Below are 12,783 nucleotides of genomic sequence, written 5' to 3' on the forward strand. Positions count from 1 at the left end.
AAAGCATACACTCTGAACCAATTAATAACTGAATGGAAATATGTATTATAATATAATAGTAACAACAGTAACAATTACTAATTATTTTCTATGATTCATTAAAATCAATGCGTGAACGCGATTTTACATATTATACCATAGAGTAAACTGTCAACTGTCATTGTCAATTGATAGACGTCAGACTTGCGTCAGACATCCTATGACGTATAAGTTCGTTGGTAATTATTGTTTGAAGTTTGAAGTACTTAATTTATTTATTTATGTTATGTTATTTATTAATTTTAAATTAATTTTACTTCTATTAATTTACTATAAAATAGTTTGCCAAGAAATGTCCATATGTATTTCTTGTTTGAAATCTAAAAACACGATAACGTCAAGATGACTTCTGAAATTGATGTTTCAAGAACAAATGAATTTCAACGACGTCGAAAGCTACGACTTCAACAGGTTTGCATATAGATTTTTTCAAATGTTTTGTGTCTAGGAATTAATACTATATAATCAATATAATATATTTCATGCAAATAGGTCAGGGAACAGTCAAAAGATATTGCTAAGAAAATACGACAACGCGCTAAAGTTGAAAAGTTACGGCATGTTATAAACGTTGACGCAAAAAAGGAAAAGGACTATTTTGATTTACAAGAAAAATTGGTTGGTCGATTGGAGCAATTGTATTCTCAAAGCTTGGAAAATGTCGGGGCTGGACATAAAGACGCGTCTAATGTAAAAGAAACAGGTGAATTTTTACAGTTATATTTCGTCGACGTTCATTCCACATTCCAACGAAAGAATATTTCGTATTCATGATTTATGATCTTCATTGTGCTCATAAAGATGGTAATGGATTTAGATGTAATCATAAATTATTTGTATTGCTCTCTTTAAACTTTACTAAATATTGATGCAATTTGTATATATGGACCAGTATTACCAGAATGTTTCAAAATGAACCCAGCCCTTAGAAATAAATTCAGTGTAGTTATGTATAGTAGGTATTTGATTTGTTTTTATTCATAGTATACCGAAATTAATTTGTGGAGTAATTATTTATTATAGATACAGAACAAAAAAAGGATCTATCGAAATTGAGGGGAAGAGAAGCTGTTGCAGAGCTTCGAAAAAGAAAGCAAGAAAAATTGGATGAACAGAAGAAAATCTTGGACAGGAAATTACAAGCTAGGTACCTATGTACATATTATATAAGTATTCAAAAAATGTATGTTTTTTAACATTCTCTATTTGAGATATAAGTAATGATAATATCAGATAGGAACAGATGCAAATGGTATATGAACCTGATTATTCAAAATTGGTCTTTGTTTTTCTTTTAAAAATCAACATATGTCATTAAAAGAGTTGTAATTGGCTATTGAAATGTTTGCTCAGAGTTTGTCTTTGTTCATTTTGCTATTTTCAATGTAACTGTATGCACCACCGGTCTCCACCTTTTATGAAAAAGAGACATTATATCTTATTCATTTTCCAGGGAGGTTGCAAATGAGATTAGTAGGGAAAAGGGTGTGCTACTATCAAAGACTTTAGGGTCCAAGTCTGCTGACAATCTACAATCAAATAATATAGATGTTTGTAGTGATAATAAAGAAAAGGACAAGAGTTCAGACAAACTCAAAGACACTGATGATACTAACATAGCTAAAAATGATATGGGTACCCAATGGGAAGGCGATGAGCTTGTTAATGAATGGGCACCCTGCGTTCCTGCTTTATCACTACCAAAGGACAAAGATAGTTCAAAAGATTCAGGACAAGACAGAGAAAAATCTGACCATAACAAAAGGATAAATTTATTTGCCCTTAGTGATGAAATGCCCTCCAGCCTGAGGGGTGGCCCATCATCTTCAGCCATGAATATACCTCCGCAGAAACCGTCAATGACTCTTATCTCTGAATATTTGCAAAGCAGAAGTTTACGTTTGCGAGAGAATGAACCCGTCTCAAGCTCAAAGAAGACAGATGACTTGCAGAGCATTAAGCAAACTATTCTTAAGAGTCGGTCATCAAGACCTGATGGTAATATCTCCAATCATGTTTGTCATGTACTCGATAAGCAACTTATACCAGTTCCATCCTGGAAAGCTGAAGATAGTTATAATATTTGTTGTCATTGCCATAGACATCAGCATAGTTCTAATAAATATATGACTTATATTAATAATAATGTAACATATCCTTTACATAGTACAGATTTGTCCCCAAGGTCTAGGAGAGGATCAGTACAGAGAAAAACTAAATTGTTTAATACACCAGGTGATCCTAAGCACAAGCACCTACAAGTCATGGCATTCTAAAACATTTTCACACATTAACAATGTAATATTTGGTTGTGTATCTCTGTAGTAGAGTCAAATCAATAAAACTAGAATACACCAATTGTGTAACATTAGTTTAATATTTCATTTTATTTAGTGCAATTGTAAAAAGAAGCCGTACTTTCATTCTTGTATCATTCTAATTTCATAAAATCTGTTTATCGTAATTCATAAATGTTGGTATTGCAATAGAGAGTAATTGGATTTGTATAATGGCTTTGTGTGTTATTTAAGTTCCATTTATTGTTGTGTGTTTTGATATTGTTATCCATTATTAATAGCTGTTTATATAGTTTCAGGTAAATCAGACAAATCTAAAAGTGAAAGAGATAATGTTCTTAATAGAAAAGCTTCTGTCACCATGTACAATCACAGCACAAGAGACACCCGCGAAGTATTATACAACAAAGATAAACTTGTTATTCGCGAACAAAATGCAGCTGATGATGATGCTTACACCAAAGCTTTGAAAGAGTCCTCCATAATTGAAGATGTGGAAAGCAAGGAACTTGACAAAAAGAAACAAGAAATGAGGAATAAAGTAGCAATGACAAAAGAAAAGGTTGACAAAGAATACAAGGATACTTTGGCATTTTTGAACACTCTCTCTAAAGACACAACTAGTAGGACACAGGTAGGTTTATACAAAAGGGGATGTGTTATAATGGAAGTACATTGAAATGTTTTTATAAAGTTGGTGTGCTTTATTCGTTTTTCGTATTTTTTTACTGAATTAAAAAAAAAAAAAAAAAAAAAAAACTAGTATCAATTTTCACATTGATTGTATACCTATTTTACAGAAAATAGCATATATGGATAGTGAGAGGCAGCAAATGCAAAAAGAAAAACATCAGAAGAAGATGCAAGAAGAATTTAGAAGGATAGAAAGAGAGTGCAAGCGGAGCTGTAAGGTAGTAATAGATTATAAATAATTGATACAGAATTAGTTTTAAACTTAGGCATGTAATAATTGTATACTTTAATAATTGTTTTAGCATACAAAAAATCAAAGTAGGTGTAAATCTAGATCACCTGATAAATTTGACAATAATAATGACGTCTTGCCAAGAAACTTCCAGTATGATTGGATGCCAGTTCCAGAAAGTGACGGGAAGTACGCTGTACACACAATACCAAGTACGACAAATGCAAAATCAAATAACACAGTTAAATTTAACGATGTCGACACTTACCATGAATACAGGTCCCGTCACAAACATACACCTCCAACAAAAGAAGGAAGTAAAGACAAGGAAAGAAAAAGAGTTGTTGAAACAGTTGTAATAGAACAAAATAGTAATGAATCAACGGACGCATCTTCTGTTATTTCTGACGCAAGTTCCATGGAACAAGTTGACAAAATAAGGACAGACAACGATCATTCAGATGATCCTAGACTCTCAGATGGCGATAGAATAGTGATTTACAAGATTTTAGATTCAAAAAGAGACAAAAAAAGTAAAAATGACAAGAAATCGAAAGCCATTAATAAAATTTTCAGATCTCTAAGTATATCAGAGAAGGCTAAAAAAGATGAAGTTAGAGAAAGATCTCAAGATCTAAAGGAAAAGAATGTCACAGATAAAGATGAACAATCAGCTCTCGATAACTTGAAAGAAGGTAGTACTATATTTTCATTTTTTATTTTTTATTTATTGCAGTAACCTTAAATTAATATCTTCTTTTTTTGATGCAGGTATCTACAAAGTTAGCGACAATGGGTAAGTTACATAATATTAACACTTTCTACATTCAAATTTTTGTTCGTTATGCCGCGGCCACACAAGTAACGCGGGAAGTAACGAGGAAAGTAGGCAGAGGCATAGTGTGACCACGTTACTCGTCATGCCACTCGTCGTGCTCATCGTCCTGCTCACGGCTCCCTATTTTGTCGGCTTTTGCGCGCGAGTCAAAGGACCGGCAATACGAGTGCGAACTGAAGAGCGTCGCGATTAATCGCGCGAGTAGAGCAGTGTGTGGCCAGAGGGCAATGTCGCGGCAAATAACGGTAGCTGCAGCGCGATGAGCAGGACGACGAGCATAGTGTGGCTGCGGTATAAAGGGATGAGAAAGATCAGGATTGCAGGTTATCTTTGCTAGAAAGCATTGTAAATTTTATGCCCAAGGTTTATTGAAAATGGTTATAATTGTTTCTTTTTGCATTTCTCCAAGTTGTTTTCTGCATAACTATTACGATGGATAGTACTAGTATTTTTTTATTAGTAATAGATATTATTGATTCAAAAATTTAACTACATACTCCTGATGTTTATTAAAATTCTTGATCCTAGGATGTCATGTAATATTATGAGTTGTTATACTGCTAATGTGGAACTGTGGCAAACATCTACTGAGAGAAGGCCGTGGTGGTAATATTTTGTAAAAACAATTATTTTATCATTGAATACTTATTTTGAATTATAGTAGTATCATATTGTAATTAGAATTCATACTTGCATATTTCATACCTCTTGAACCAAATTATTTTCAGAATTGAATTTATTATTTTTAATTGCGTTTGAGAATTTAGAACAAAAATTAATAACTAACATAGATTTTTATTTTTTAAATATTTTAAATGTACAGAATTGACCCTGCTACAGATTTTTTATATGTTTAGATGTGCAAAATAGAAATCATTTTAGAAATATTTAATGTTATTTGTTCAAAGACAATTTTTCAAAGCCAGAAGCCTAGCACCAGCGACATCAAAACTTAGGTCACGATTCAGTAAAAAAATTAATGTTATCCAAAAGCATAGAAAGGCCAAATGTTTTAATAGTTTTATTTAGAACTAGCATCCGCCCGCGACTCCGTCCGCGCGGATGTCGGTCTTCGCGTGGATGGTTATTTCTTCATTTTGAGTACCTCTGTCAATAACATCTTATAAATATCTATTGGACCCAATTCCCAAATACGGCTACGCCTATAATAATACGCAACGTATGTTCGCGGTTCTACGGAACAACGTCTATGGATAAAACTGAAAAATTAAGATTAATTTTTTTCTACGTATTTTTCCAGGATAAAAAGTATCCTATTTTACGCCCAGGATAATAAGGTATAATTATACCAAGTTTCATCGAAATCGAACCGCTAGTTTTCACGTGATGCCTTCACATACAGACAGACAGACAGACAGACAAAAAATTTTTTAATCACATATTTGGGTTTGGTATCGATCCAGTAACACCCCCTGCTATTTATTTTTTCAATATTTTCAATGTACAGAATTGACCCTTCTACAGATTTATTATATGTATAGATGTTAGATAGTTATTATTTTGTTTGTTTTAAACTTATTAATAATAAACTTATTTCTATATTTTAGGGATAACATTGCTTCTATGTATTTCACGGAAAGTAATCGGGACACAAGCAAATCTAAAGTTCCAGATACAACACAGAGAATACAAGATAGTAATAGCTCCAAGCACGATAAAACTCTAAATGGTAATTATAAAAGCAGTGTATTATTTGAATTAATAAAATATATAGATAATCTTAAATATTTAAATAATAATTCATATTTTATTTATAGGTTTCGAGCCGATGAAAGACAATGATACTGCGCAATCTAGGTAATTATTGCTAATATTAAAAAAAATTATCATGGAAGATACTAATGTATAGATTTGTTTTTATTAATACTGTACGAATTTAAAAGTATTTATCGTCATTCCAGGAATCAACACTCTTGTTCGGGATGTAAATGTGCATGTTCAAATGCGAATCAGCCGCAATCCTCAGCTGCTACATCCACTTCTTCATTCCAAACTGCTACAAATGATAAAGCTCCAAGGGGACTAACCGATGACGGCTTTTTAAAAATTATTAACGATGGGCAACATGATGCCGGTAAATTTTACATAGGTGCTTCAGGTTTTCTCAAAGACGATAACTACGAAGTTGTAATACAGCTTAAAAAGAAAGAAACGGAAAAACTTGGAGGCAAAAGCCAAGAAGTAAATGTGAACGTCGTAGATGATGCAGCACCACCACCACCATCTAATATCATATCAAAAGTCGATACTGAAGTACAATCGTCTTTTTGTGACAATTTAAAAGAAAGTGCGGCACAAACTTCTATCAATAAAGAATTAACAACCGGAGATAAAATATTATCTCAATCAAAATCAGAGCCTGTTCTAGTTACACGAGTGGCTTCTTCGGAGCAATTGAAATCGCGTGAAAAAACCCTAGATGGTGACAAAGAAAATAATAATAAATCTGAAACAGCAGTCGACAAAAGTATTCATACATCGTTTCACGATTCATTTGCGATTCCTGAGCATGTAACTAAAGTGGATCCCGTATCAAGACCAGCGACTTCTACATATACACAAACTTCATTTAGTTCGCCAAATTCACGACCCGTATTCATGCACATGACTTCATCTACTTCAACAGCATATATGAGTCCACCGGAGCTCATTATACCGCGTTTTTTGAAACATCATTCTCCTTCAAATACTGCTGATTTTCTGATTAGTGATAATTACAATAAATTGAATGAACAAGGATGTAAAAAACAAAATAAACATTGTAAATCGAAACATTCAAGAAGCATTTCTACAGAGAACGTTCGTAAATGTCAGTCAAAACATATTTGTAGCACCACCGATACACCACCAAATACGGCTCATAGCTGTGATTATAACAGATCATGGTCGGAAAATGTTGAATCTGAAAAATATACACATGTAACACACAGTAAAAAATGCAGAAAATCCCATAAATATAAAAATAACGTCACCTTACATAAAAGTTCATCCAAATTTGTATGTGATAGTAACTCAAATGCTCTACTATCTAACAAAAACATCCAAAAATTATCCAATACTCACCAATTTAGTTCTACTAAAGGTGGATTTAACCCTGTTGTTCAGCAGTATGTGAACAAATTATTAACACTAAATAAAGAATCACTTAAAGCCATCCAAGTCGTCAATCAGGACTGTAGCACAGTGGACACACCTGGAAGTTCAATTATTTACAATCCTTCTAATACCGCTGGAAAGGGCTTGCCTATACAAAATCAAATATCTCTAGAACAAATTAAAATGATGCTCGAGCAGCAAATTATTCGAGAGCAAGAAAAGAGGCAACAGAAATATTTTGAAATGCCACCCAAATATATGTTTAGATTACCTCGTAAAAAACCGGTGCACAAAGTTAAATCTTTCAATATTTCAAAGCGTATTTTGAGAAATAAAAATGTTCAAGAGGTAAGCACGGTACGTCACAAAAAATATAATAAAGCTGAGTCATCTTCTTCTTTGACAAAAGTATCTTCTTCAAAACAGTTACATTTAGATAAGAATGAGTCTGATGTTTTAGTGACAAAACCTAAAAATCGAAGTAGTTCGCCGACTCCTAGAAAGACTAAAAATTATGATTCTAGTAGTATTAATAATGCTAGTAAACCACGAAAAAAAGAAACTTTTTTTCAACATGCTTCAAATTACTCTTCTGATGGAACTCATTGTAGTAAAGAGGATTATAAACTTCATCTAGATAGATGCACAATAACGCCTATGACCTCTGATTCAGAACGGAGACAAAGAAAAGTTAAGAACACTTCTCAAAATCTTCCAACTGATATTTCTACTCAAACAAGTGGAATCGATAGTGAAATTAATTTTATGAAACTAGCCGAAAACAAGCTTCAGAATATGGAAAAAATTGCTGATTTGACTGATAAGTGTACCAAGCGTTTATCGAATTTAGCTAAAGTTCTAGAAGAAGTAAGGCGCAATAAATCTTTAGTATATAGCCATTTGTCAAATTCCGATACTACATCCGACTCTGAACCCAAGAATATAAAAATAAAAGAAAATGTGCCGGAATTATTACCAAAAGACATTATACATGTTCCAAAGGTACCTTTGAATTTCCATGAAAAAGAAAAGATCGATGGAGATAACTATGTACCTTTACTTGGAGATATCCCTAAGCCTCTTACACCCTCAACACTATCATTATCAACCATAAGTGAAAAATCAAATCTACCAACAAACAGCACAGACCAGACTAAGGTGAAAGCAAGACCACCTCCTGCTTTAACGCGCGTTAATTTAAAAAATGTACAAGATTTTTATGCTATTCCACATGAATTGTCTACTGTCCTTGAAGTTGATTCACCAATGAGTTTAAAACAGAAAAATCAATCATCACGTCGTGAAATAAGCCAAGAAATACCATGTAAAAGTAATGAAGATGATAATGACAAACAATTAAACAAAATAAATGAAACTAAAACAACAAATGATACTGGTGTGGATTTAGTAGATAGTAAAGGAGACTCTTCTAAACGCCACTCCTCAGATTCGACTGACAATGCTAAAATTCAAATGATGGATATGAAATTATTTAATGATATCATGCTCAAGCCATTTTTGAGTTTACAAGACTACGCGAAGCAATGTGATGTTCGTATCGACGAAGGGTCAAATATAGAAGAAGTTTTTAAAGAAGACCACATACAAGAAGAATTAAGTTCTTTACATTCTGATAGTAGTCTACCTGATGTTATCTCTGAGTTACTCAAAAGAAAAATTATTACCGAGCCATTTAAGTTTGATACGGCATCACATGTCAATAGCACAAGCATGTCATCTGAATCCTCTTTATCCCTTTTAGCCCTATCTAAAATCCGCAAGGAAAGAAAGAAAATTAGTAAGTTAGCTATGAACAAAGAAAATATGGCGGAGACATCAGAAACTTTAAGCATTTCTTCAAACCCTGATTTAGAAAATGCTTTTCAGAAACTAGGCATGGGTTGGGCTTCTTCTACATTAAAAAAGACTAAAGAGCGATTGGCTTTATCTTCTTCCTCGAACACTTCTAGCTCCAGTTTAAGTCACTTAAAATTTAAAAGCTTCAACAAGGAAATACCAACTATAACAACTGAATCTACAATTTCAGAACATAATGATTCAAATAAAAAAATCCGCCAACCGAGAGGTGTGATTGATAATTCGAAAAATGCAGAGCAACAAACATCCTTGGTAAATTCCATGACTGTGAAGGAGTTTTTGACAAACGAACTAGCCAAGAAAATCACATTTACCAACAGGTCTAATAAAGGAGGCGATGACGAATTTGTGTCTCTGTATGAAACGAAAATGCCAGAGGAGATAAAAAATACAACGGAAATATGTGAGGATGAAAAATCGTTGGCAAGCCAGAGCAATAACAGAGCAAGGACATCAACTCCTGTCCAGATTTATAAAGCAAACACATACCAATCGTCCTCTAGCACAAATACATCCAATGGATTGTTTAGTAATGCAGATGAACTCTCTTCAGTGAAAGTTACTTCAACCTCCATACGAAATCATTCCACTTCTGACAAGGAAGATCTGACCATTCCAAATTACAGCCTTAAGAGAAAGGGCTTATCTGATTGTAGTAAAAGTGAATAATCAGTAATGAAATTTAAATTATTTGTTACATTTTTTCTGTGATTATTTAAATGATTTTTTTTATATGTAGACATTTTGTTGATGACCTGTTTAGATTTTTATGTATATAAAATAACGAATTTATAGTGGAATAAAATACATGTCTAAAAAATAAATATTTTTATTTGTGTTCCTCCTCTTAGATATTAATTAGGAACTGTAAATGTAGGTAGGTATATAGTTTATTTTTTACTTCGCCTTTAAATTGTCAGAATATCCAACTGCAGAACTCTGCAAATTTAAAAGTGACCAACAAGAAGGCAAAAACAATCCTTATACGTAACAAAAAAGCATAAAACAAAAATTCAGTTGAATTATTATAACCTGCCTACCTGTGTATATTACCTACTTATAATAATTACTTTTAATTAATTAATTAAACTTATATAATATGTACCGACTAAGTACCCATGGAAATTTTACGAGTTTAGTTTGGTCTCTGCCTAGATTTAATAAGCATACTATTTAAAAAAAACTAAAAGGCGTCGACGTTGGTTATATTATTATGACAAAAGTAGATATTTTAATAAGTACAACATTCTTCAATTCATCAATTTTGTGTTGTATAATATTTATATCGTTTTTAGATGATGCAATATATTAGTTATAGGTTTTCTTTCTGGCAATCCTGTATTATATGCAAATAATTTCATGATATGTAACCAATAAGTAACTATTCACAAGACTTTTTTTAAAATCAATTTATGTCAGTTTACAAGCACTCTATAATACTCTGAAGATGAGCAAGTTCTTAAAACTCATTATATTTTTATATTATTTTCTTTGTTCATATCATTTAACTTTTATGAAAAACTGAAAAATATGCAAATTAAAAAATCATCATCAGTAAGTAGTGAAACTAGCCCATTGGGTATTGTAAAAAGGATAAAGTTATTAAAACAAATTTATCGTTGAAGCAAGTCACATTTATTATACAACATCAATTTCTTAACATTAGTATAAATAAGACATTTATCACAAAAAATTACCTCAAAGGTTACATATGGAAATGTCAAAAAATAAATATTACAACTGTCTTAGACCAAACTGTAGTAGAATATCAGCTAAAATCACAGAACACAAAACTAACAGCTAAATAAAATTAGTATTAACTTATTCTATAGCCACAGACATTAGCACATCGAAACTACCCCCACAGTACAGCACATGACAACATAAAACAAAAATATACTCATTTGCTGTACACATGTTCTATCAGCTGTTATGGCCATGGCTAGTGTTTTGTGTGCATGATCATTTTGATCATATTTGAGGTTATCTTATGTGTAAGCTTCAAATACTGTGTAGAGTGTAATAAAATTCTCCTTTAAAATGTCTAATTTCATCTAGCTGATCATTATTGTTCTTTCTTATCAGATTTTAACACATATTTGTCTACAAGTTGGTATCCAAGCCCTAGGGTGAGAGCTGCTACTGCAGTTCCTTGGGCGGCGACACGCAGCTGCATTAGGAATACACTTGTACTCATTTTGCCTCTGTTCTTATATTTGTAGGCACCCACTCCACATACACCAATTAATCCCATGATACCTGTAAATATATTTTGAATCAATTGAAAAAATTGAAATGAGCATTTTATATCTCATTTACCTAAACCCAATAGAATGAAAACTAAATGAATAATTTATAATTATTTTAATCTTTTCTTAGGGAGCCTTAAGCCTTGAGAGATTTTAAAGATTTTTTTTATAGAAGCAAAGAAATTAAAATTACCAAGAATCATGAATGGAGAATCTTTGGATTTCCTTGCCAGTCTTTCTGCTTGAGACTCATCTTTGTATTCGAAAATTTTTTGTGGATCCATTTTGAGATTCAATGATTACTACACTGAAAACATAAAAAAGTTAATTTGTAAGAATGTTTCATAAAAATAGCAAAACAATAATCTTGACGAAATTTTAGTATTTTGTATAAGTTAATTTACGGTTTATACACATATTACATCTAATTAGGCATTATTTTACCTATTAAATAAAGAAATATAATGACGGGATATTAAAAGATTTGATAAATTTATTAAAATTATGTATGTTATGGAACAATAATTGACCTATAAAGACTCAAATTAACTCACCTTAACCTTATATAAGTTTAAATAATTATTATATAATTTTAGAAATTCCACAACATTGCATCACTTTCAGCAACCTTGTCGATTTTCAATTTTCCATGATCTGTCAGCTCACAGCTGTCTGTACTCTGTCATCTGTGTCAGAGACCAAAATTCCGCTGTCAAATATCAATAGATGACAACTGACAGAGTTGAATGGTAGATTAAAAATTTATAGCATTATGAATAAAAACAATTATAGAAAATAAATAAATAAAATCAATATTTTTTTATTAATCTCAATCTCAAAAATACATTATTTTTACAAGTACTTCATGCAATTGCTTCATCATAAATAACCAGACGTAAATTGTTTGTTAGGGTTCCGTACCCGAAGGGTAAAACGCGAACTCTATTACTAAGCCTCCGCTGTCTGTCTGTCTGTCTCCAGGCTATCTCATAAATGTATTTCCGTTGCCGCTATAACAACAAATATTAAAAATTAAAAAAAATATACTTAATATAATACAATAGATACAATATTATACTATAGCCGCACCAAAGAACACGTTCATTAATATTAATGAAGGTAGGAACCTTTTTAGGAAAAAACACAGAACAGTAAGAACATAATAGAAGTGCGATGTGGGCGTGGCCCACGTGTCACTAGTAAGGTAAGATCACCTAACTCGCTCTCAGTTGTGCACAGAAAAATATTCGAGTCGGTTGTCAACTGTCAAACCTTATTTCCATATTTATTCATTATTTAGAGCGTGTTGTTCGGTATTAGAGTGGAAAAATGATAGCAGACGAAATAATATCAGCAATCGAGGCATTTCATACCATCGGTAAGTCTTATTTTAATTTATTTTAAATATATTTTATGTAACAACTTCGCTTGTCGTAATTT

The 12,783-nt window shown here is 32.1% G+C and overlaps 2 protein-coding genes across 2 annotated transcripts; one reads left to right on the top strand and one right to left on the bottom strand.

The window, feature by feature from the left end:
* Positions 1 to 253: 253 nt before the first annotated feature.
* Positions 254 to 9,918, top strand: LOC123701301. Its single transcript, XM_045648726.1, has 11 exons — positions 254 to 450; positions 532 to 742; positions 1,063 to 1,186; positions 1,493 to 2,037; positions 2,630 to 2,970; positions 3,137 to 3,247; positions 3,332 to 3,956; positions 4,033 to 4,057; positions 5,668 to 5,789; positions 5,878 to 5,917; positions 6,022 to 9,918. The coding sequence occupies exons 1-11, from the start codon at positions 382 to 384 to the stop codon at positions 9,761 to 9,763; spliced, it is 5,955 nt and encodes a 1,984-aa protein (XP_045504682.1). The 5' UTR covers positions 254 to 381; the 3' UTR covers positions 9,764 to 9,918.
* A 792-nt stretch (positions 9,919 to 10,710) lies between these two features.
* On the bottom strand, positions 10,711 to 12,020 carry LOC123702045 (HIG1 domain family member 1A, mitochondrial). The gene is made up of 3 exons (XM_045649709.1): positions 11,898 to 12,020; positions 11,537 to 11,650; positions 10,711 to 11,353 (listed from the first exon to the last, which is right to left on the bottom strand). The coding sequence occupies exons 2-3, from the start codon at positions 11,625 to 11,627 to the stop codon at positions 11,160 to 11,162; spliced, it is 285 nt and encodes a 94-aa protein (XP_045505665.1). The 5' UTR covers positions 11,628 to 11,650; positions 11,898 to 12,020; the 3' UTR covers positions 10,711 to 11,159.
* Between the last annotated feature and the right edge of the window lie 763 nt (positions 12,021 to 12,783).

This window comes from Colias croceus, chromosome 2 (assembly GCF_905220415.1).
Source record: "Colias croceus chromosome 2, ilColCroc2.1".
NCBI classification, from domain to species: Eukaryota; Metazoa; Arthropoda; class Insecta; order Lepidoptera; family Pieridae; genus Colias; species Colias croceus.